This window comes from Dama dama, chromosome 20 (assembly GCF_033118175.1).
Source record: "Dama dama isolate Ldn47 chromosome 20, ASM3311817v1, whole genome shotgun sequence".
Taxonomy (NCBI): Eukaryota; Metazoa; Chordata; class Mammalia; order Artiodactyla; family Cervidae; genus Dama; species Dama dama.
Genome location: NC_083700.1, coordinates 109,295,766 through 109,321,433, shown reverse-complemented (window position 1 = coordinate 109,321,433; position 25,668 = coordinate 109,295,766). Strand labels below are relative to the sequence as shown.

At 45.3% G+C, this 25,668-nt stretch overlaps 1 protein-coding gene across 1 annotated transcript in view; it reads left to right on the top strand.

The window, feature by feature from the left end:
• Window positions 1-25,668, top strand: part of NGEF (neuronal guanine nucleotide exchange factor) — a 116,786-nt gene that overhangs the window by 24,360 nt on the left and 66,758 nt on the right. The window contains exons 2-3 of the mRNA XM_061122480.1: window positions 6,082-6,418; window positions 10,616-10,730. Coding sequence (XP_060978463.1) covers window positions 6,154-6,418; window positions 10,616-10,730 — 380 coding nt within the window. The 5' untranslated portion in view covers window positions 6,082-6,153. The remainder of the gene's footprint in view (window positions 1-6,081; window positions 6,419-10,615; window positions 10,731-25,668) is intronic.

Sequence of the window (25,668 nt, the reverse complement as noted above, 5' to 3'; positions counted from 1 at the left end):
CTGGCACGTGTTACGCGTGTGATTCTCGCAGTGAAGGTCATCCTCATGGCAGAGCAGCTCCCGGGGCGGCTTTCCTCCACACTGAGGCTTTCCTCCCAAACCAGAGAGCTCAGGCTTTCTCGTCTGGTGTTCCCAGAATCTTCCTCACTAGCTTTCCTTCTTTGCTCCAGGGGAAGGAAAGAAAGAGAGAGAGAGAGAGAAAAGGAAAGAAAGGGAGAAAGAGAGAAAGAAACAAAGAAGGAAGAAGGAAAGAAAAGAAAAGTCTTTGTCGTTTATAGCTCAAGGCAAACTCTGTTGCTTACCTGGGAGGAGTCTTAGGCACCAATTCTGTTCTAGGACAGGAATGAAATGATGCAGGCGAGCTGGCTTGAGCCAGCCTGCCTCCCCCTTAGGGTCTCAACTTGCCTGCCCCTGAGTCAGTGCACTCAGGCCCTTCCTGCTGTCATGTCAAGTCACAGCTAAGAGGCCTTCATTCTCCCACCCCGTTCAGGTCACAATCCCCCTGCCCCACGGCCCCCCACCTGGATAGCTAACACATCCCAGGGTCACAGTGCCCTGGAGCCTCCCTGGAGATGAAGGCAGTCTTCAGTGTGGTCCTGTTGAGCCTTTTCCCCAAGTGTTCCTGCCTGAAGCTGCCAGGGTCTCCCCCTGCTGAGCCCCTGCTTGGCTGAGCCCGAGCCCGAGGCCCTGGCCCCAGGCACTGACCTTGAGCTGCCATCCAGGATGTTCATGAGAATGAAGCTCCCTGACTCAGGCCTCCCTGTGACCTGTTCACCACAACCGTTCCCAGCAAGGCACCTTCCACTGTTCCTGTTCATCGCTGCCTCCCTTCCCTGTAGTCTTTAATCCCTCCTGTAGCCCCCATTAGCTACAGGAAGGCATGGCCAGGTCTTACTGGGCCACCCCAGCACCTAGAAGGCCTGTTCAGAGCAGGTGCCCAGGGCTCTCATCTAGAGCCCACATGTGCTTCATCCCCTGGCCCCTGGAGGACTCTTCCTCCACATCCTCTTGTTTCCCACCACCCCTCCACCCCAACACTTCTTTCCCTTGTAAGAGGCAGAAGGGGACAGTGAAGGGACAGCACCTGCTTCAGTCCCCTCCCCCTCCAGACCTCTCCTCCTCTTCCCTCCCCAGCCCTGCTGTCCAGCAGGACTTCTGTCTTCTACCTCTGACCAGTGGCAACGCCTCCCAGACCTGCCCAAAGTGAAGGGCAGCTTGGGCCCCGCTCACCCCCACATCTGTCAAGGATGCTGTGGTTTTGCTCAAGGCTGGTCCTCAGACTCACAGCATCAGCATCCTGAGCCCCGCCCTGGACCTCTTGAGTCAGAATCTGCCTCTTTAGAGCCCCTGCACATGAACGCCTGAGACGCCCTGGTCTAGGGGACGCATATCCTAGAGCCCACCATGGCATCATAGGCGCCCCCCTCTGACAGCTGGCTTGCATGGCCACAGCTGGGCTTGTGGTCAGCTCACCCACTCCCCTCTTCATCACCTACTCCCATGAGTTCTGACCTCCCAGGCAACTGACTCACACAGGGAGGCCCCCTGGCTCTCAGCCCAGTGCCCGGAGGTCTATTGGTCGCTCTTGGCTCATGTACCAGCGGCCACACAGCTAGCAAGGAGAGAGGACCCACCTTCACTAACCCAGGCCAGCCTTCAGCCAGTCCTTACAACAGCATCTTCTGACCCCATCACAGTTTCCCCCAACAAAGTCAGACAGATGTGGCGTGATCCTTGCTGTACCACTTAGGAGCTGTGCAATCCTGGGCAAGTGACCAAAGCTGTCTCACTTGCAGCTTCCTTATCTATGAAATGATGCTAATGATCACCTCCACCTCGCAGAAGGAACTCAACCATTCGTCCGTTGTAAGCAGCACGTGTTTACAGCGTGCCGTTGTGTGCCGGGCACCAGGAACGGCAGTGAACACAACAGACCGAGTCCTGCCCGTCTGGAGCTTCTTAAGCAGGGAGTGTGGGCTGACACGGAACAGATACGTGTGTGCTGTGCCAGCAGGTGCCAGACGTGGACGACGTGGCACCAATGCTTATGAGTGAGTGAGCAAATGAATGAATGGATGCTATGTATGCAGTTTTGCCATAAGTGTTCCCTTCCAATCACAAAGTCACGCCCCCACACTTCCACCCTGAAGCCACCCAGAACAGGAAGATATGGGGCTTAAAGCTACTGGGAGTTTAAGAAAAATAATCGAAGACAGGGGAGGGCAGTCAGGCTTTCCAGCAGTTAACGGATATGGAAGAAGTGTAGCGATTATAAAAACATTGGAAAGCTAGAACACATCTGCCTGAAATAGGCAGTAATTGAGGTGGAATCAGAATTGTTTTTTCTAGGTTTCACAAATTATGTGTTTGCATGTGTATGTGTGTGTGGTGTCTTAAGGATGGAATATGTTTTTCAGGCTTTCAGAGCTCCCTCATTTAAACATAATGATAGGGACATTTGGGAACATTCTCCAGGGTTCCTGTCACTGTGAAATTCTCTCTGAGGGCTCTCTGAGTCTCCCTGGATCACAGAATTTGAAATCTGGCTAAAGTGAAAGTGAAAGTCTTAGTCACTTCAGTCGTGTCTGCCGACCCCATGAACTGTAGTCCATCAGACTCCTCTGTCTATGGTATTCTTCAGGCAAGAATACTAGAGTGGGTTGCCATTCCTGTCTCCAGGGGATCTTCCCAACCCAGGGATCAAACCTGGCTCTCCTGCATTGCAGGCAGATTCTTAACTATCTGAGTCACCAAGGAAACCCTGAGGCTTGGCTAAGGAGCCCCCAAGAACACCCACCCAACCCCGTGTTTCCTGGACAGGAAACTGAGGCCCTGACTTGCCCCGTGTAAGTAAGTGACTATAAGCAGCAGGAAATGGAGATTCAAACCTAAGTCCTCTGACTCCCAGCAGAGAGCCCTTCACGATATATTGTGTTGGCTTCCATGAATTCATAACACTGGCGACTGTTACTGATAGAACTGGGCTGCGTGACGAATGCACCACACCAGCCAAAGGAAGCCAGACGCCAAAGGCTGCAGTTCCATTGACACAATAGTCATGAAAAGGCCAACTAGGGGAAGAGATACAGGTCAGTGGTCTCTGGGGCCAGGGGCAGGGGAGGGGCTGACTATAGTGGCGCACAAGGGAATTTCAGAGTGATTGAGTGTCCTGTGTCTCCACTGTGGTTACATGAACTGTCTGCGTTTGTCAAAACTCAGAACCATACAGTTAACAAAGACACATTCTACTGCGTAGAAAGTATACCTTAAAAAAAAAAAGAAAGTATACCTTAATTTTTTTTGAACAGCCTAAAATGATGGGGCTTCACTGGTGGCTCAGCTGGTAAAGAATCTGCCTGCAATGCAGGAGATCCAGCTTCAGTCCCTGGGTTGGAAAGATCCCCTGGAGGAGGGAATGGCAACCCACTCCAGTATTCTTACCTGGAGAATCCCATGAACAGAGGAGTCTGGCAGGCTACAGTCCATGGGATCACACAGATTCAGACACGACTGAGCGACTTTTTCACTTTCAAAATAATAATGGTGGTGATAAAAATAATAATAATAACCTTGAAGTCCAAAGGGCTGCCACGTAGTAGGGGCCTGTGAGGTGCCCCACGGTCAGAGCAGGAGATGCTATGAAACCAGCACGCTCCAAGCCCAAGCTGGCTTCTATCCCACTCCACACCAGCCTGCCCAGTCACCCCAACTCACCAAGGCCATTGGGATGGTCCCCTCCCTGCTCCTCTCAGGACCATCTTGAGTCACAGATCCTGTCATTCCTCTCACACACCTTCCCCACCCTCGCCCCACCTGCCACACCTGGGTGATACACCTGTGTGATGCCTTCCAGCCCAGCCTGCCTAGAGCTTCCAGGATCCCACTACCTCCTCCCTCACAGTCAAGAATGCGGTAGAAATTCCGCAACCCAGTTCAGAGACCTCCTCAGACTGGCCCCAGCACATTCTTCACTCCTGCATTACCTGCCCACGGGATGCCTGTCCACTTAATGCCCCCTGATCAATTCTAAGCTGAGAACAGCCTCAGGATGGAAGTGTCTAGGCCCTGGGTCTGGGAGGCCCAGATCAGGGGCATAGGGCAGAGTCACTGAGTCCTAAAGTCCCAACAGTCTCTCTGGACACCTCCAGTGACCCAGGAATTCACGGCCACCTTCAGACTGCTCTGAAACCCACAGCTGAAGTCTGTCCTTGCCTGTGGTCCTCATTCCAACCCCTCCTGTCCCAGGCCCCAGAGGGCACAGCTTTAACGACCTTGTCCCTCCTGGGGCTCCTCTGCTTGCCCACTCAGCCCCTTTGTGGATGGGCAGGTCCTCACAGAGCATAGAGCAGGGGTCCCCAGTCACCTGGTGGGGACAGAACCATCCCTTCCATTTCGTCATCCGAGAACAGTTGAACTTTCTTTGTAGTTTCATCTTCAGGAGGCTGACTCCAGGACCTCCCTCGTAGCTCAGTCGGTAAAGAATCTGCCTGCAATGCAGGAGACCCAAGTTCGATTCCTGGTTTGGGAAGATCCCCTGGAGAAGGAAATGGCAACCCTCTCCAGTATTCTTGCCTGGAGAATCACATGGACAGAGGTGCCTGGTGGGCTATACAGTCCATAGGGTTGTGAGAGTCGGACACGACTTATCAACTAAACCACCCTTGCTGACTCAGGTTAAACCTGCTTTCAGTGAAAATCGCCCAACCTGCCCACCAGCTGTGGGTTCCTTGCTGTGTCTGTAATAAACGATGCCCCTCCCAGGTACTCCTATTAATTGTCCAGTACCTAAATGTGACCTCTTAGCCACTGCTCTCTCTTCTCTGGTTACCTGAAATTGCAGCCAGGGACTTCCCTGGTGGCTCAGTGATAAATAACCTGCCTGCAGGAGACACAGGTTCGATCCCTGGTCTGGGAAGATCCCACACGCTGCAGAGCAACTAAGCCCAGAAGCCACAAGTACTGAGCCTGACTCTAGAGCCTGTATTTGACAAGAGAAGCCACTGCAGTGAGAAGCCTGGCATCGTAATGAAGAGTACCCACCCACTCACCACAACTAGAGAAAGCCCACATGCAGCAAACAACCAAGACCCAGCACCATCAAAAATACATAAACATTTTTTTCTTTAATGCAGCCGGATTCTCCAAGGGATGCCTGGCTTAGCCAGCAGGACAGTGCCTGTCCAATCGCTCCCATGGTGCACACCTGGCATTTATGGATCAGAAACCTGGATGCTGGGACCATGGGGGTCTTGCTGGGGCTGCATAGCTGACCTTGACAGTGAAGGAGCTCCCGCTGTCCCCAACTGAGCTTCCTTAGGGCAGGATCTCATCTTAACGCTTGTCAGTCTCTAACACCATAGTGCTCGGGTCTCTGGGCTGATTCTTCTTGTGTGTGTGTGTGTGCACGCGCTCAGTCATGTCTGACTCTTTGTGACCCCATGAACTGTAGCCCGCCAGGCTCCTCTGTCCATGGGATTCTCCAGGCAAGAATACTGGAGTGGGTTGCCATTTCCTCCGAGGGGGTAACCATGGGATCGGGGATGGCTTCTGCTTCCCGCAGCTGCTGGACAACCTCATCTTATCAGAGAGGCCACTAAGCCACCAACCAGACTTGGCTCCCAGTGGACAGCAAGAGGTTTGCTCTTGCAGGGTTCAGACTTCCCATCTCTAAATTTACCATCTCGAGACCTGTCACTCACTGACAGCCCTTCCTATTCTTCCCACAGCTCTTTCTTTTTTGGGTCCATACATCTTCCTTTCCTCCCCGCATCATTTTTGCTACCCTGTCTTGAATTATTCAGCAAATGTTTACTTGCAAGTTAGCTCCACAAGCCACTTTCAGCATTTTCCCCATAAGTGCAGCTTCTGAGTAGAATTAACAAACCTCAATTATAAAATGAGACATGAATGCATTTAAATTGCAGTGGTTAAACTGTAATTTTCGTCGACAAAGATGTGGTTCACCAGGATGCACAGATTATTGCAAGTTTCATCAAATCTGAATGGGAGCGGAATTCCATGTTCTGCACAGCAACTTTAGTCTGATGACCCTGACAGAAAACTGATCTCTTTATCTTCTAGAGCACTCAAAACCAGGGACGTTGGAGAAAGGGTACTGATCTCTAGTCATCCTGCCGAGAAACAATCAGACGTATGTCAATGGAGACCAGGGACTCTGAGGACTCGGAGAAGCTGCAGAAGAAATCAGTGAGTGGTTCATGGGAGGTTGATGAGCTGGCCAGTGTGAGACCTGAGGTCCTCGCAGAAGCAAGAATGCCCCATGCCGACCAGGAGACGCAAGGCAAAGTATCCCGTACCAACGCAATCCAGAGAAACTCCATCTTCAATCGAGCTGTGAGACTCCGAAGCAGAGGCAAAGCCAGAGGCACTTCTGAGGGGAACGCCGGCCACCCAGCAGGTCAGTACCAGGCATGGCGGTCACAGCTGCTGGTTAATATCCAGCTGGAGTCAATGGGCTGAAAGGTCCCTATTAAATGAAAGGAGATGAAAGGCATTGAGAATGATCAAGGACAGGTCCAATAAGGTGGAATTTTCTGAAACCATTATCCAAAGAATTCAAATTCCCCCAATAAGATGATGCAGATACTATAGGAGGAAGTGCTGAGCCAAATGATCCAATAGGACTGGCTTCTATTTAAAATAGATGTCTTGTTCCAGGGCTCAGTACACCCCTGGATTCCATGCCTTCTAGGAGGGAGGCTTGGTGCTGTGTGTACGGATGTCTGGGAACGTGAGTTTCCTGGGTGGTGAGAGTCTATCCTGTTCTCTCTCCATCGCCATGATAGCCAGAGTTTCTTTTACCCTGAAAATATGTGAGATTAATACCTTGGGATTAATGCTGGGAAAGATTGAGGGCAGGAGAAGAAGGTGGCAACAGAGGACCAGATGGTTGGATGGCATCACCGACTCAATGGACATAAGTTTGAGCAAACTCCGGGAGATAGTGAAGGACAGGGAAGCCTGGTGTGCTGCCATCCCTGGGGCCGCAAAGAGTTGGACACGACAGTGGCTGAACAACAATGATACCTTGGGAATAGCTTTACAGCAGGATCCCTTTTTTTTTTTTTTTTTTTGGCCTCGCTGCATGGCAAATGGGATCCTAGTTCCATGAGTTCCCAGAGCAGGGATCCAACCTGAGCCCCCCTGCCTTGGAAGCATGGGGTCTTAACCACTGAACCCAGAGGGAAGTCCCTTTCCCTTAATCTTTTAAACCAATTCCTAGCACATTTTATCTAGCATATTCAAAGCATATTTGAAAGCATATTTGTTCAAAGCATATTTGTTGAGCAGAACAAGTCCATAAACGCTTACAAATGCAGTTCGTCAGATCAGCCCCACTCTGCCAGTGGTTGGCCTAGAGGCTGAGAGGACAGCATGCTGGGGTTGTAGAGAGGGTGACAGGTTCTTAGCCTCTGGGGGACAGACAGCATGCTGCCCTGCGTGTGCTGAGGAGACCTTAACTGGTTCAAAAACTTGCACTAAACACTGTTGAGTAGCCTTCTGCCAGTGTCAAACCTCCCTTAAAACACAGAGACAGAATTAATGATGTTTATTATTTCTCCTGATTCTGGGGGTTGATTGGATGGCTCCTGGCTCCTGGCTCCAGGTCACTTTGTCTGACCTCTGCACTGGACTGATGGCTCAGCTGGGGTTGGAAGGTCAAGGACAGCCTCCCGGGCCACTAGTGAGCTGGTTGGTCCCGGAGGGCCTCAGCTGGGACTGTCTGTCTCCGCTCCCCGTGGTGGTCACCCTCCAGCAGCCTAGCTCGGGCTTGCCCACCAGGTGGCAGGGTTCCCAGAGAGCAGGAGCAGAAGCCCCCAGGTCTTGAGACCCAGGCCCAGAGCCCACACGGTCACTTCTACCACAGTCTGTTGGCCCACGCAGTTCACAAGGCCAGTCCAGAGGAAAGCAGATGGAGAAACTGACTCCACTGCTTGATGGAAGGAGCCACAGAGGAAGTGTGGTGGTCTGCCATCGACCACAGACACAGAATCGTGTGTTGAGTGCCCCGGGAAGCAAGAGAAACACAGTGATGGGGAGGCTATAGCCATGGGAGCAGGGTGGCTGATACACTGTGTTACTCTCTTAACTTCTGCATATGCTTGAAAATTTCCACAAGAGTTAAAAGCAGGGACTTCCCTGGTGGTCCCGTGGTTAAGAATCTGCCGTGCAGTGCAGGGGGTGTGGGAACGTAGTTAGGGAACTAAGATCGCACATGCCACGGAGCTACTGAGCCCGCATGCCACAACCAGAGAATCCATGCGCCGCAACAAGGACCCTGCATGCTGCAACTAAGATCCAATGCAGCCACAGAAATAAATAAAATTTTTTTTAAAAAAGAATTAAAAGCACATACTCACACACAAAGAAGTGGGACTCTCTGCCCTTTGAGAAAAACCACAATACTGTAATGATGTCATTTTATTGCAAGCAATGCATCAAGAGAGGTAAAGGCAAAGAACTAGACCCTTCCCGTAGAACTAGGAATGATCCCCACAAAGATGATATTTTAGGTGAGCTTTGAGGGTTGCATTAGGACATGACCAGAAACAATAGCAGCTAACTTGGTTGAGCACTTGTATGTACTCAGTGGCTGAGGTAGACAGGCATTTCAATATGGTTCCTACCATACCCAATTTACAGATTTAAAAAAAAATAACTGAGACCCAGAGAGATTGAGTCACTTATCCCAGATCATGAAGCTAGTGAACTATATGGCTTGAACCAGAGTTCACATTCTTCTGGTTCCAGAGCCTGGGCAGAGAAGAGGGTTAGAGAAGCTCTGTCAACAGAAACACAGTGAAAGCCACATAAGTCATTTAAATTTTTGTAATATTAAGAAGTAAAGAAATGAGTAAAATTTATTTTAACAATGCATTTTATTTAACCCAATACAACCAAAATACCATCACTTTATCATGTAGTCAATAATCAATATAAAAATTACTAATGAGATATTTTATATTCCTTTTTTTTTCACTGTTGTGAAAATCTGTTGAGTATTTTATTCTTACAGTCTCTCTCAATTTGCATACTAAATTTTCACTGGAAATTCTCGATCTGGATTTAGATTTCATAAAAGGCACAGTTAAAGAGTCGTTTACAGCCAGAAAAGTTATTAAATGTACAGCCAGAAGTTAAAGTAGCAATAATCCTCAAATTACTCCAAATATCCTCAAAAGTTTTCCAATAATGAAATTGACTCTGTTTTTACATTTAAATTTAAATTAGCTTAATTTTTTTTTTTTTAATGAAGAATTTACTTCTTTAGTCACACAGGCCACATTTCAAGCGTGTAATGGCCCCACGGAGTTATCAGCTACCCCACGGGGGACTTACAGGGTTAGAGCGTGGCTAGCAGGAAAGAGCAGATACAGCAGATACAGACACAGCTGGTCAGGGCGGGGGTCTTTCCCTGCAGGAGGAAAGGTGGGTGTGGGACTGTGTCTGAGATGAGGCTGGAGGGGAAACGGGATTGATGATGGGGGAGTCCACCCGGCAATTCAGGAGACATAAGAGACGTGGGTTTGATCCCTGGGTTGGGAAGATCCCCTGGAGGAGGGCATGGCAACCCACTCCAGTATTCTTGCCTGGAGAATCCCATGGACAGCGGAGGCTGGCGGGCTACTGTCCATAGGGTCACAAAGACTCGGACACAACTGAAAGGATTTAGCATGCGTGGGCCTCAAGTTTGTGGCTTCCAAGCCGAACGGAGGCTGCTGACGCCAGTGTAGACACAGAGACCACGGCACACCGTCCCGCAACCAAAGACACCATTTACGTTCAGACTGTAAAGACTCTCATTAAACTCACAGCTGTATTTGTAGAGTGACTCCCTCATTTCGCTTCCTTGAAGCTAACTCTCAAGACAGCCCAGCATCCCCTGATCCAGGGTCCAAGGAGAAAACACTCTTCTGCTAAGGAGCGGACAGAACAGGCCACCCAGCACCAGGTTTCTCCGTTCTACCCCCTGACAAGGAAGGGAGCTGGTGCTCTGAGTCAGCAGTTTGTGATCTGGGTCTGGAAGGGGAAGACAGTCTCCGTTTCATTTGCTGAGAGGTATCCATTCAAAGTCACAGTAGAACATTAACTGACAACCTCACCTTAGCTGATCTGACACTCTAGGGGAGGTGATTTATTACTTAACATCTATTAGGACTCAGACATTGTAAAGTCAGATGTTTAACAACTGGTAAATTGCAAAGGATTTTGTCCAGTAGAAACGATAACACCAGTGGTTATGGTTCTGTTGTCCTCTGAGACATTAACCAGGTTTGTATCCAAGTTTTCAGGTTCATTCATGATTTTCTTTTTTTGACTGTGCCTGCACGGATGGATGGATGGATGGATAGATGGATATATGCATGGCTATGAAATTTCTTGTACCGTAAGTATGATTTTCATAGTGAAGGTATTCCAGGTCATTTAATAGGGCACAAAGAGTGGCAATTTCCCCTTCAAGGGCTTGAGGGGAAGGGGATCCTTTTCACTCCACTTCTTCCCCTCTCAGAGTGACAGCTGCTACAGTCTCTTAGAATTGCCTGAAAGGGGGAGATACACGTTTCTAACTCCCTACATTTCTCACACATCACAGATCCACTGGAAAGTGAGAACTCTGTCAATGAACCCCCGACCTTGAATTTACCGCAGAGCAGAAAGCATCTCTGGAGGATACCAACCCAGAGAGACCCAGGAGCCAAGAGAATAAGGTAAGGGACAGCAAATCCCGAGGGGCTGGTTCATCAAACAATGTAACAGGGTTCGATCTGCAAAGTCTTGGCAGAGCTACAGGAGTGTCTTCTTGTGTTTGAAAAATAACACAAGTGTTTTAGTTGTTCATATTTTTTAAAACTCTACAATTTCCTTAAAAAATAAAAAGCTCCACTGTTACGCTATCACAAAATTAGGAAACTTTAGATACTAAATACAAGAAAACTCACTGCATCACCACCACCCAGAGGCTTTTGTGTGTTGCAACTCTTTCAAGTCTTTTTTTCTATGTCTTATGCATGCTATCTCTTCATAAATTTGGATCTTATATACATGGCATCTTGAAACCTACTTAACAATAAAGGCACACCTTGGAGATATTGAGGGTTTGGCTCTGGATCATCATAACAAAGTGAATGTTGTAGAAGAGCAAGCCACATGAATTTTTTGGTTTCCCAATGCATATAAAAGTTATGTTTACACTACACTGTGGTCAATACTACTCTTGTGCAATAGTAGTATGTCTAGAAAACTGTACAATCTTCAACTTAAAAATACTTTATTGCTAAAAAATCCTAATCATCATCTCACAACACAAGGTTGCCACAAACCTTCAATTTATAAAAGAAAAAAAAAACCTTTCCAATATCTATGAAGCACAATAAAGCAGACTGAAATAAAACAAAGTATCTCTGAATGTCATATTACTAAATATTTTTCTACACCATGATTTAAAGGCTATAAAATAATCTATAGTATGATTGGATTGTTATTAATTAATCATGCTCCTGTTGTTTGGATGTGTGGATATTATATCAGCTGGGACTGAATTTAGCTTCTTGTAACCAAAAAACCCAAATAACACAGCCTAACAAGGCAGAGGTTTATTTTGCTCTTGTATGAAAGAAGTCTGGAGAGTTGTGACAGCAGCTTCTCATGCCATTAAGGACCCAGGTTCCTTCTACCTTTTCCTCCACCAGCTGTCAAAATGACTACCAGATCTCCAGCCATCACAGCCACAGTTTAGATGGAGGGAAGGAGAAAAGCAGAGGATAGGCAGGCACATGCCAGCCAAGTCTGCTCTCCTTTAAGGAGATTTCCTGAAGCTTACTTAACAACTGGTGGCCAAATTGGGTCAAAAAGTCAGTCACATGGCCACCTCCACCTGCAAGGAAGCTGAAAAATGTATGTTGTTTTTAAATCAGGTCTGTTTCTGTCCCCCGTAAATTGGTTCCACAGGAAAGAAGAAAGGAGAATGGATACAGGGAAGCAATAGCAATTTCTGATCTGGAGGAGGTTTACATTTTTGCTATGTAAATATATATGTGTGTGTGTGTATTTGCTTATTTCTTTATTTGACTGTGCCAGGTCTCAGCTGAGGCACACAGGATCTATGATCTTCATTGAGGCATGTGGCTCTTTTAGCTGTGGCATGAGAACTCTTAGTTGCAGTAAGTGGGATCTAGTTCCCCAATCGGGATGGAATCCAGCATTGGTTGCACAGAGTCCTAGCCACTGGATCACCAGGGAGGTCCTGGTGGACTTCATTTTTGCTATTTTGTAAGTTACAATATGATAAATATGATTGTGACAAAATCCTGAAGCCAATCCCTCATTATTGCATTAAGTTAATTCCTGGAAACTTCACACTCTACAAATTCCTGGATGGTTATGAGAAATCGTGTTTCCATATCTGCCCTTGAGAAGCATGGACTGGACCATCCATCCCACCAGGAGCTGGTGAGGCACCCTTCGCTTCCTGATGTTGCTTTCCCCACAGGGCCTTGATTTATATAGAGATATAGTAACAAGGACCTAATTTACTTACATGTAAGCATATATTACATATAATTCCTAAGAGAAAGAAATGAAAAAAGGCAAAATGGTTATTGGGGGAGGCCTTACAAATAGCTGAGAAGAGAAGCTAAAGGCAAAGGAGAAAAGGAAAGATATACCCATCTGAATGCAGAGTTCTGAAGAAGAGCAAGGAGAGATAAGAAAGCCTTCCTCAGTGATCAATGCAAAGAAATAGAGGAAAACAATGGAATGGGAAAGGCTAGAGATCTCTTCAAGAAAATTAGAGATACCAAGGGAACATTTCATGCAAAGATGGGCACAATAAAGGACAGAAATTGTATGGACCTAACAGAAGCAGAAGATATTAAGAAAAGGTGGCAAGAATACCCAGAAGAACTATACAAAAAAGATATGCATGACCCAGATAACCACAATGGTGTGATCACTCACCTAGAACCAGACATCCTGGAGTGCAAAGTCAAGCGGGCCTTAGGAAGCATCGCTATGAACAAAGCTAATGGAGGTGATGGAATTCCAGCTGAACTGTTTCAAATCCTAAAAGGTGATGCTGTGAATGTGCTGCACTCAATATGCCAGCAAATTTGGAAAACTCAGCACTGGCCACAGAACTGGAAAAGGTCAGTTTTTGTTCCTATCCCAAAGAAAGGCAATGCCAAAGAATGTTCGAACTACCACACAATTGCACTCATCTCAGTTGCATTCAGTTCAGTCACTCAGTCATGTCTGATTCTTTGCAACCCCACACACTAGCAAAGTAATGCTCAAAATTCTTGGAGCCAGGCTTCAACAGTACATGAACTGAGAACTTCCAGATGTTCAAGCTGGATTTAGAAAAGGCAGAGGAACCAGAGATCAAATTGCCAACATTCGTTGGATCATCCAAAAAGCAAGAGAGTTCCAGAAATACATCTACTTCTGCTTTATTGACTATGTCAAAGGCTTTGACTGTGTGGATCACAACAAACTGTGGAAAATTCTTCAAAAGATGGAAATACCAGACCACCTGACCTGCCTGCTGAGAAATCTGTATGCAGGTCAAGAAGCAACAGTTAGAACTGGACATGAACCAACAGACTAGTTCCAAATTTTGCAAGGAGTACTTCAAGGCTGAATATTGTCACCATGCTTATTTACTTACATGCAGAGTACATCATGAGAAGCACTGGGCTGGATGAAGCAAAAGCTGAAATCAAGATTGGCAGGAGGAATATCAATAACCTCAGATATGCAGATGACACCACCCTTATAGCAGAAGTGAAGAACTAAAGAGCCTCTTGATCAAAGTGAAAAAGGAGAGTGAAAAAGCTGGCTTAAAACTCAGCATTCAAAAAACGAAGATCATAGCATCTGGTCCCTTCATGGCAAATAGATGGGGAAACAATGGAAACAGTGACAGACTGTATTCTCTTGGGCTCCAAAATCACTGCAGATGGTGACTGCAGCCATGAAATTAAAAGACGCTTACTCCTTGGAGGAAAAGCTATGACCAACCAAGACAACATATTAAAAAGCAGAGACATTACTTTGTCAACAAAGGTCCATCTAGTCAAAGCTATGGTTTTTCCAGTAGTCATGTATGGATGTGAGAGTCTGACCATAAAGAAAGCTGAGTGCCGAAGAATTGATGCTTTTGAACTGTGGTGTTGGAGAAGACTCTTGAGAGTCCATTGGACTGCAAGGAGATCCAACCAGTCCATCCTAAAGGAAATAAGTCCTGAATATTCACTGGAAGGACTAATGCTGAAGGTGAAGCTCCAATACTTTGGTCACCTGATGCTAAGAACTAACTTACTGGAAAAGATTCTGATGCTTGGAAAGATTGAAGGTGGGAGGAGAAGGGGACGACAGAGGGTGAGATGGTTGGATGGCATCACTGACTCGATGGACACGAGTTTGAGCAGGCTCCGGGATCTCGTGATAGACAGGGAGGCCTGGCGTGTTGCAGACCATGGGGTCACAAAGAGTCAGACACAACTGAACCACCAAACTGAATTGAATTATATATTAGGAGCAACTGTTTCCTGTTGTCTCTGATAAATCTCAGGAGCCAAGTACAACATCATCAGCATGCAACCACCTACACAGGACACTCCAAGAGACAACAGGATTGCCCATGTCACGGGCTCAACAGGGGGGATTCAGGACACTGGCTCTTCCCCAATTATCACATAAATGTTTTTCATGTCTTAATATTCAATTTTTAAAAAGAGGGTAGAGATGAGAGTAACTGCCAGGTTTTGTTTGGAGGGAATTGTCGGGGTGCCCTCAATTGTCCATTTGTCCCTGTGGGAGGCTGCTCCTTGAGTCTGTCCAGGTCAGACAGAGAAACAGAACCAACAGGATATGGAGAGAGAGGCAGAAAGAGAGAGCTTGAGAGAGATTCATTTTAAGGAACTGGCTCCCACAGCTGTGGAGGCTTGCTGAGTGGAAAATCTGCAGGGGGGGCCAGCAGTTGGGGATTACCACTGTCATTTGAGCCCATAGGCCATCTGCTGGCACAAGTCCTTTTCGCTTGGGTGAGGTTAGTCTTTTTTCTATTAAGAACTTCAACAGTTTGGATGATGAGACACATTCACATTAAGGAGGGTCATCTGCTTGACTCAGTCTGCTGATTTAAGTGTTACTCTCATCCTGAAAGCACCTTCTTGGAAGAAAAGCTCTGACAAACCTAGACAGCGTATTAAAAAGCACAGACATTGCTTTGCCAACAAAGGTCCATAGAGTCAAAGGTATGGTTTTTCCAGTAGTCATGTATGGATGTGAAAATTGGACCATAAAGAAAGCTGAGTGCCAAAGAATTGATGCTTTTGAGCTGTGATGTTTGAGAAGACTCTTGAGAGTCCCTTGGACAACAAGGAGTCAAGCCAGTAAATCCTAAGGAAATCAGTCCTGAATATTCATTGAAAGGACTGATGCTGAAGCTTAAGCTCCAATTCCTTGGCCACTTGATGTGAAGTACTGACTCATAATAAAAGACCCTGACACTGGGAAAGATTGAAGGCAGGAGGAGAAAGGGACAACAGAGGATGAGATGGTTGGATGGCATCAGTGACTCAATGGAAATGAGTTTCAGCAAGCTTCAGTAATAGGTGATGGACAGGGAAGCCTGGCATGCTGCAGTTCATAGGGTTGCAAAGTCGGACATGACTGAGCAACTGAACTGAACTGAACTGAAAAAACACCTTCACAGAAACATCCAGAATAATGTTTGACCAAATATCTGGGCATCATGTCCCAGGAAAGTTGATACATCAAATTAATCAACACACTCCTCACTTTGACCCTGGTGAGGGGGGCTTTAAGAGGTTGGGGGGGAGAGGGGTCTTAGAAATCTCAAATGTGGGAGATACAAGGCGTGAAACATCTAGAGGTGAGCTGGCTGGCAGCCTGCATGGGAGGTGAGGGGAGAGGGCTGGGTAGGGGTTGAGGGTTATCTACACCAAAGGCAAGGCAGAGGTGTGTGTTTTCTTAGAATCAAGTGTGGACCCCAAGGAAAGGAGCCACCTCTGAACCACTTTGTCAGAAACATCTTCTGGTTTCCAGCACCATTAGATTAATTTTGCTGGCTCCTGAACTTCATAAGGATAGGATCATACAGTATATCATCATGATGTCTCTCTCACTTGGCTCAACATATTTGAGATTCATATTCATGTGTGTGTGTGTATAAGACTATTCTTTTATTGCTGAGAATTATTACCACAATTTGTTCATCCATCATTCTGTTAATGAATATTTGGAGTGTTTCTAATTTTTGACTATTACTAAGTTGCTATGAATGTTCCTAGAAATGTCTTTTTATGGATGTATGTGCTCATTTCTCCAGAGTGTGCCCCCAGAAGTGGAAGTGTTGGGTCTTAGGATAGGTGTTAATATGTGTTAACATTAATGTTGGTGGCTCAGACAGTAAAGAATCTGCCTGCAGGAATCTCTGCAGGAGATCCGGGTTTGATCTCTGGGTCGGGAAGATCCCCTAGAGACAAGAATGGCTACCCACTCCAGTATTATTGCCTGGAGAATCCCATGGACAGAGTAGCTGGGCAGGCTACAGTCCATGGGGTCAAAAAGAATCAGACACGACTGAGCGACTAAGCATGCACACAACATTAATAGTTAATGTTATTAGAAACAGCCGAGTAATTTTTCAAAATGATTGACTATTTTATATTCCCATCAGCAAGATATCAAAGTTCTGGCTGCTCTAGAGTCTCACCAGGGCTTGGAATTGTCAGTCTTTGTAACTGTATCCACTCTAATACATTGTGGTTTCTCACTGTGGTTTTAAGTTTTATTTCCCCTGATGACTCATGATGTTGTATGTTTGTTGGCCATTCATGTGTCTTCTTATGTGAAGTTCTTGTTCAAGTCTTTTGCCCATTTATTATTATTATTTCTTAATTTGTTGGATACTTTATAAATCTTGACCACAAGCCCTTGATGAGATAAATGAATTGCAAATACATTCTACTGGTCTGTGGCTTGTCTTTTAATTGTACTGTGTTTTAAAGAGCAGACATTTTGACAACGACTAACGTATCATTTTTTTCTTTTATTGTTTGTCCTTTTCTATTATGAGAAAGATTTGAGTACTTCAAAGATACTCTCCTATGCTTTTCTTATGGACATTTTTATACTTTTAACTTTCACATTTAGGTCTATGGTCCATATGGATATCCAATTGCTCTGGCATCATTTATTAAAAAGAACTCCTGGCTCTCCCAGTGAACTGCTTTGGTGTTTTGTCTGGTTTTGATTTTGCTTTTCCAAAAATCCACTGTGGACACATGGATCTTCTCTGGACTTTTATTCTGTCTCATTGATCTAACTGTCTTTCCTTATGCCAATATTACACTGTCTTAGATACTGTAGCTTTATGATAAGTTTTAAAATCTGGTAGAGTAAACCCTCCTACTTTATTCTTTTTTAAGATTGTCTTGTTTATTTTAAGTTGTTCACATTTCCATATAAATTTTAGAATCAGTTCATCAATTTATCTTCTGAAAACAGCCTGCTGGGATTTTGGTTAAGATTACATTAACTCTATAGATAAATTTGGAGATTATTGACACCTGAAGATTGAACAATTTAAGGTACCAATCAATGAATATGTCCTAATTTTCCATTTATTTAGGTACTCCTTAAGTTAATCCAGGACTTCTCTCATAGCTCAGTTGGTAAAGAATCTGCCTATAATGCAAGAGACTCCGGTTTGATTTCTGGGTCAGGAAGATCTGTTGGAGAAGGGATAGGCTACCCACTCCAGTATTCTTGGGCTTCACTTGTGGCTCAGCTGGTAAAGAATGCGCCTGCAATGCAGGAGACCTGGGTTCAATCCCTGGGTTGGGAAGATCCCTTGGAGAAGGGAAAGGCTACCCACTCCAGTATTCTGGCCTGGAGAATTCCATGGACTGTGTAGTCCACAAGGTCAAAATGAACTGGATACAACTGAGCAACTTTCACTTTCACTTTTCACTTTTAAATTAATCCAGCAATGGCTTTATAGTTTACTATAGAATATTTTTACTTACTTTATTTTTATTTGTTCCTATGTATTGATTGAATCATTTTGATCCTATTTTAAATGCTTGTGTTTTGTAATTTAATTTTTCAATTGTTTTAGTAGTATACATAAATGCAATTAATTTCTGAGTGTTCACTCAGTATCCTGTGACCTTGATTAAGGTCACATGTAGCTCTGTTGTATATTCCTTCAGATTCTCCATGCACTCAATCCTGCCTTCTGTGAATAAAGACAGTTTTAATTGTTTCTTTCCAATCAGCATGCTTTCTATTTGTTTTTTCATGTCTTATTACACTTGTGAGGAATTCCATTGTGATATTGAAAGACGTGGTGAGAGTAGGAATCCTTGTCTCATTCTTTGGTCACAGTTGCTTTGATTGCAAAGATTACAGCCACACAAATTTGTTCAAGTGAAAGGGGCACATGGTAAGGATTCTGGAATCTCAAAGAATCCAAGTAAAAGAGGTGAAACCCAACTGTATTGGAAGGGAAATGCCATCAGGCGAGCCACTTCCTCCTTTGCTCAGGTCCATGGGACCTCCTGCTTTCTGCTCTTTGGACTGCTTTATTCTCCTGCTCACTCCTCAGACCATCTTCTCTGTCTTGTCACCTTGCGTATGACCCAGAATGGCAGCCATAGTGGATATGACCTTTCAACTTGGCTCTCCACAGTCAATGGGGACTTTTGGATCTCTAAAACAGAATTTCTAAGGAAAAGAATCTGATTAGCCATCCTTGGGTCAGGGGTTTAGCTTTGGGCCAATCAACTAAAAAAAAAAAAAAAAAGAGGCAGGATTAACGAGGTCATTCCCACTGCAGAGGGACCTACGTTGGGGAGAATCTTTGGAAAGTATGTGAAGGAGAGCCAGGCACCCAAAACATGTCTCGTGTGGTTACAGTCTGGGTCTCCCATACGAGGGAATGCCAGTGGGGACTTGACTGAGGTGAGAAGTGGAAGAATGGAAATTAGAGCAGTAGGACTGAAAGTTAGATGAGAGGACTAACGTCTTCTGAGACTCAGATGGCCAAGGAACCAGTCCTCCATGTGCTAGAAGTATGTTCTTCTTACTGGTCAGTGCCTGTCCCCAGAGGTCCTAGAATTGTCCACGGCTCACCCAACGGTATGCTGCAAGTCCCCTTCCATACGGCCACAAGCAGGGGTATTGGTGGGCAGTGCAGCAGGAGGGGAACACAATTACTGTAGACAGATGTGCTAGAAACAGGAATACTGGAAAGGAACTAATCTCTGTTGAGGATTTTTATGTGTACTATCACTTTAAAGTCTCTTATGTTATTCCCATTTCACAGATCAGAAAACTAAGACTCAAAATTAGTAACTAGCCTGAGGTTGCACAGCTAGTAAGACAGCCAGACCATCAATCCAGAGGCTTAGACTCCACACCCCACATTCTCCCACCCGCCTAGGCTGCCCCGATGGAGGTATTGCAGGATAAACTTGGCTGTGCAAAGGAGTGTGTTACTGTTGAAATGCCCACAGTGGGCAAAGCCCTAAGGTACCCCCAGTCCATCACCAGATTGGTCCCTTAGAAGTCCTCTTAAGTCAAGATGTTATAAGTTGGGTCTTTACTATAGATGCACTGTCCCAGACATCACTTCATATCACAAAATCACCAAATTGATAAATATAGATGCACACATATGAGAAAAGTATAGAATGCAAACATGTGCTTTTTATAAATTGACATTTCTATATAAAATTAAACTACCTTATAAAATTTCACATAGGGTAATTTTTCTGCATGAACTGGGCAGGCTGATGCTTCTTAAAATATTTGTCCACTGACCTTCCCAGTGAAGATGTGTTTGTCTATTCCTGGCAATGACCTGAGGGAACTGCAGAAGTTTCTAATTGTTCTAAGGATGGTCAGCCTGCATTAAGCATTAGATTTACCCCAGGGCTTACACTCAGGGGGCAGCCAAGGACACCCTCAGTAAGTGTTAACAGCTCTGCTCTAGTTGGTCCAGCCAAACCTTCCTAATTATTAAATATTGTGACAAGTTTCCCTGGATCCAGCTCCAGAATGATCACTGCATAAAATCCCTCATCACCATTAAAGACTCATTAAAGACTCATGAACGAAAAGACAGCGTTCACTGCAGCACTACTTACAGTGGCCAGAACATGGAAGCAACCTAGATGTCCACCAACAGATGAATGGATAAAGATATACACATACACAATGGAATATTATTCAGCCATAAAAAGAACGAATTTGGGTCAGTTGTAGTGAGGTGAATGAGCCTAGAGCCTGTTATACAGAATGAAGTAAATCAGAAAGAGAAATACAAATATCATATGCTAATGCATGTATATGGAATCTAGAAAAATGGTACGGATGAACCTATTTGCAGGGAAGGAATGGAGACGCAGATGCAGAGAATGGACGAGAGAAGGAGAGGGTGGGATGAATGGAGAAAGTAGTCTTGATATGTACACAATATCATGTGTAAAATAACCAGCTGGTGGGAAGTTGCTGTAACACAGGGAGCCCATACGGGTGCTCTGTGATGACCTAGAAGGCTGGGAGGGGGGAGGGAAGGGAGGCTCAAGAGGGAGGTGATATATGTATATTTATGGCTGATTCGCATTGTTTTACGGCAGAAACCAAGGCAACATTGTAAAGCAATTTCCCTCCAATTAAAAAATAAATAAATAAGATTTTTTACCAGTAGGGAAAGAAAAAGAAAAGACTCATGAGTCTTTGAATGCTTACATGAGACAAGGACCAGTTTCCATATAGGGAACTGTACATATTTCAATGGAAATACAGAAGTTCCATGTATTGTAACCATGGGGCAGCTTGTCAGATGTTCATAAATGCTAGTTCAGGCTGTCACTAGCAGAGTCTCACAGTCTTTACAATCTGTAAACCCCAAGAAACAATTGCCGAGTCATTGTAGGTTGGGGGGCTGCCTCTTTGACTCAAGGAAGCCGTTTTAGGGTTTGCCATTAGTCAATCATTTGTGACAATACAGATCTGAAGAAATGCAGCCTGACTCTAACCAGCCTCCAGAGCTAACAGTTTAGAAGAAACACAGGAGACAGAGAAGCCAGTGAAACACACTGCAATCACAATCAACAGAATCCGGGCAGGATGGATGACCCAATTTCTCAACCAAGTACAAGCAGAAAACAAAAGTGAGGTAATGATCCAAAGGTTTTCAGGCAACATCAACCAACTGCACTGTGTAAACCTTACTTGAATCCTGTTTCAAACAAACACTTTTCCCCTTTTCTTGTGGGAAAGTTTCAAAGACAATCAGGGAAATTTGAACTCAGATCGGATGTTTGATGACGCTGTGTGTGCTGTCACTCAGGCACGTCTGACTCTTTGCCACCCTGTGGACCGTAGCCCACCAGGCTCCTCTGTCCATGGGATTCTCCTGGCAAGAGTACTGGAGTGGGTTGCCATTTCCTCTTCCAGGGGATCTTCCCCACCCAGGGACTGAACCCGAGTCTCCTGTGTCTCCTGAATTATAGGCAGATTCTTTACCTACTGAGCCATGGGGGAAGCCCCTTGATGATGCTAAGAAATTACAAATTTTTTAAGGCATGTTAAAGGTACGAGGGCTATTTTTAAAGTCCTTTTCTTTTAGAGATACACTCTGAAAGATTTTGGATGAAATGATAAGATGTCTGGGACTTGCTTCAAAATCATGCAGACCCAGGAAGGCGTGGGGAGGAATAGAGATGTAAGAAGATAAGACTCATGGATTTAACAACTGCTGAGCTGGTGAGGGGAGTTCATTATACTTTCCTGTCTACTTTAGTATATGTTTGAAATTTTCCATAATAAAAAGCTGGCTTTTATTATATTTTGGGGAGCTTATTTTTTAAATAAATAAATAAAAAGGGCTTCCAGATGTTCAAGCTGGATTTAGAAAAGGCAGAGGAACCAGAGATCAAATTGCCAACATCCATTGGATCAACAAAAAAGCAAGAGAGTTTCAGAAAAACATCTACTTCAGCTTTATTGACTACGCCAAAGCCTTTGACTCTGTGTATCACAACAAACTGTGGAAAATTCTTCAGTTCAGTTCAGTTCAGTTCAGTCGCTCAGTCATGTCCAACTCTTTGCGACCCCATGAACCGCAGCACACCCAGGCCTCCCTGTCCATCACCAACCCCCGGAGTCCACCCAAACCCATGTCCATTGTGTCGGTGATGCCATCCAACCATCTCATCCTCTGTCGTCCCCTTCTCCTCCTGCCCTCAATCTTTCCCAGCATCAGGGTCTTTTCAAATGAGTCAGTTCTTCACATGCGGTGGCCAAAGTATTGGAGATGCAGCTTCAACATCAGTCCTTCCAATGAACACCCAGGACTGATCTCCTTTAGGATGAACTGGTTGGACCTCCTTGCAGTCCAAGGGACTCTCAAGAGTCTTCTCCAACACCACAGTTCAAAAGCATAGAAATACCAGATCACCTGACCTGCCTCCTGAGAAATCTGTATGCAGGTCAAGAAGTAAGTCAGAACTGGACATGGAACAACAGACTGGTTCCAAATCGGGAAAGGAGTATGTCAAGGCTGTATATTGTCACCCTGTTTATTTAACTTACATGCAGAGTACATCATGTGAAATGCCAGGCTGGATGAAGCACAAGCTAGAATCAAGATTTCCAGGAGAAATATCAATAATCTCAGATATGCAGATGATACCACCCTTATAGCAGAAAGTGAAGAAGAACTAAAGAGCCTCATGATGAAGGTGAAAGAGGAGAGTGAAAAAGTTGACTTACAACTCAACATTCAGAAAACTAAGATCATGGCATAACTTCATGGCAAATAGATGGGGAAACAATGGAAAGAGTGACAGTCTTTATTTTTGTGGGCTCCAAATTCACTGCAGATGGTGATTGCAGCCGTGAAATTAAAGGACGCTTGATCCTTGGAAGAAAAGCTATGACCAAGACAGCATATTAAAGAGCAGAGACATTATTTTGCCAACAAAAGTCTGTCTAGTCAAAGCTATGGTTTTTCCAGTAGTCATGTATGGATATGAGAGTTGGACTATAAAGAAAGCTGAGAACCAAAGAATCGATGCTTTTGAACTGTGGTGTCGGAGAAGACTCTTGAGAGTCCCTTGGACTGCAAGGAGATCAAACCAGTCCATCCTGAAGGAAATCAGTCCTGAATATTCATTGGAAGGACTGATGCTGAAACTGAAACTCCAATACTTTGGCCACCTTATGGGAAGAACTGACTTATTGGAAAAGACCCTGATGCTGGGAAAGATTGAAGATGTGAGGAGAAGGGGACGACAGAGGATGAGATGGTTGGATGGCATCACCGACTCGATGGATGTGAGTCTGAGCAAGCTCCGAGAGTTGATGATGGACAGGGAGGCCTGGCGTGCTGCAGTCCATGGGGTCTCAAAGAGTCGGACACGACTCAGTGACTGAACTGAGCTGAACTGGATGTAGAGAGACCCTTCAGCCCCCACTCCCATCCCCCTGCCTCTGTCCCACTCTCCAGGAGGCTGGGCAGAATCATCAGCCCCCACCACTGATCATGGTGGCCTGGGGGAGTGTTGACCATCAGACACAACTGAGCACTTGTCAGTAGCAGCAGGGGGCATTGAACATAGGCTCCCTGAAGGCCCAACCATGCCAAGTTTTGTTCCCCCTGAGCACTTAGCACATGGCTGACCACCAGAAGCACTCAACATTTGCCCAGGCAGGGACCCTCCCTGGGCAGAGGCTGTAGCCTGGGAACTTGAGAAAGCCTTGAAGGCATACTTGTGCAGGCTACTGCAGCAGGGGCCCAGGACTGCTCCAACCAAGGTTCTCACAAAGTCAGGTCATTATGTCACCAGGATAAGTAAACACAGCCCCGGCGGGAAGACAGCAGCTCTAATGTGGATGGGTTTGCCTGCCCAGATCCTTTTGGAGATAACCCACTTCTCCAGCTCCCCCAGAAGGACAGGAGACCCGGTACCCTCAGCAAAAACAATGCAAACAGAGCATCAGCAGGTAACTTCCTCTCCAGCACCCCTCCAGCTGGGCATTGGCTAAGCCCTGGTAGTACCATGAACGTGAGCATCAACTGTGCAATATGAACAAAGGACCGGGACACACTCAAAGGATCTCAGGCCACTTGGACACGGTGACTGCAGAGGTTTAGATGTTCTATCTCTGAAATCGTTTCTATTCTTACACTATCTCAGAACAAATATAACTGTGACTTATGTTTCACAGTTTAGGCAGCTAATTTCATATACTTCTGACAGTTCTATCTTATTTTCAGCCTTTCGCACTGTTTCTTCTCGCTGGGAGGTTGAAGGAGCTTATTTCTCACCTCCCTACCAGGTCTTGACACGGGCTGAGGGGCCAGTGGCTCTTTTAGGGTGACCTTGGGGCGGTGACCCCTAGCTCTCCCCACTCCTGCTCAGCCTAGAGGAGACTAGACACAGGCTCAAGAACTTGCAAGGACTCAGATCTTAAGGGGTTAAAAGGACAGTCTGTTAGACTTGTTAGCTCCTTTAGCATTTGAATTAATAGTAACAATAATAATGGGCATTGGACTGAACTTGATGCATGGGTTTTACCTATGTAATTATATCTTTGGTGTTTTAAACTGTTGTTGTTCAGTTGCCGAGTCATGTCCTCTTTTTTGAGACCCCATGGACTGCAACACTCCAGGCCTTCCTGTCCCTCACCATCTCCCAGAGTTTGCCCAAGTTCATGTCCATTGAATCAGTGATGCCATCCAACCATCTCATCCTCTGTTGTCCCCTTCTCCTCCTGTCTTCAATCTTTCCCAGCACCAGGGTCTTTTCCAATGAGTCAGCTCTTCGCATCAGGTGGCCAAATTATAGGAGCTTCAGCCTCAGCATCAGTCCTTCCAATCAGTATTCAGGACTGTTTCCTTTAGGATGGACTGGTTTGATCTCCTTGCAGTCCAAGGGACTCTCAAGAGTCTTCTCCAACACCACAGTTTGAAAGTAACAATTAAACTGTAGACATCTTCCTATTTGTTAAATTGTCCTTTTAGGGTTATTTTGCCTTAATTTAGTTATTCTAGTTTATTTTACCTATCATTATTTTAATTTTTAGGCTTCCTTACTTTACCTTCCTTCTTGGGTACATGTTTGGTCACTTCAGTCCTGTCTGACTCTCTGCAACCCTATGGAAGTGTAGCCCGCCAGGCTCCTCTGTCCATGGGGTGCTCCAGGCAAGAACACTAGAGTAGATTGCCATGCCCTCCTCTTATCTTCCTTTTTATTCACCCTCTATTTAAATCACCTTTTAAATGTTTTCTTTTTGCATTTTACCTTTCTGGTTATTTCCACTATTAAAATTCAGTGCTTCTGATTTTGCTTTACTATCAATTCCTTCCCTCCCCCGATCCCATTTTGTTTTTATCTTACTTTTTAAATACCTAAGCTTTTGAGGATTTGTAGGTTTTAACTTATTATTTCTTGTTTCTTTTAAAGCTATTGATATAATCCTTTATAAGTCCTTTTATTTTGTTTGCTTGGCTGCTTACAACAACTTCTCAGTAACCTAATGTTGATCTTAAATTATTATTTTAGTGGTTCTATCCCTTGAGCGTAATGTGAATTATTCCATTTC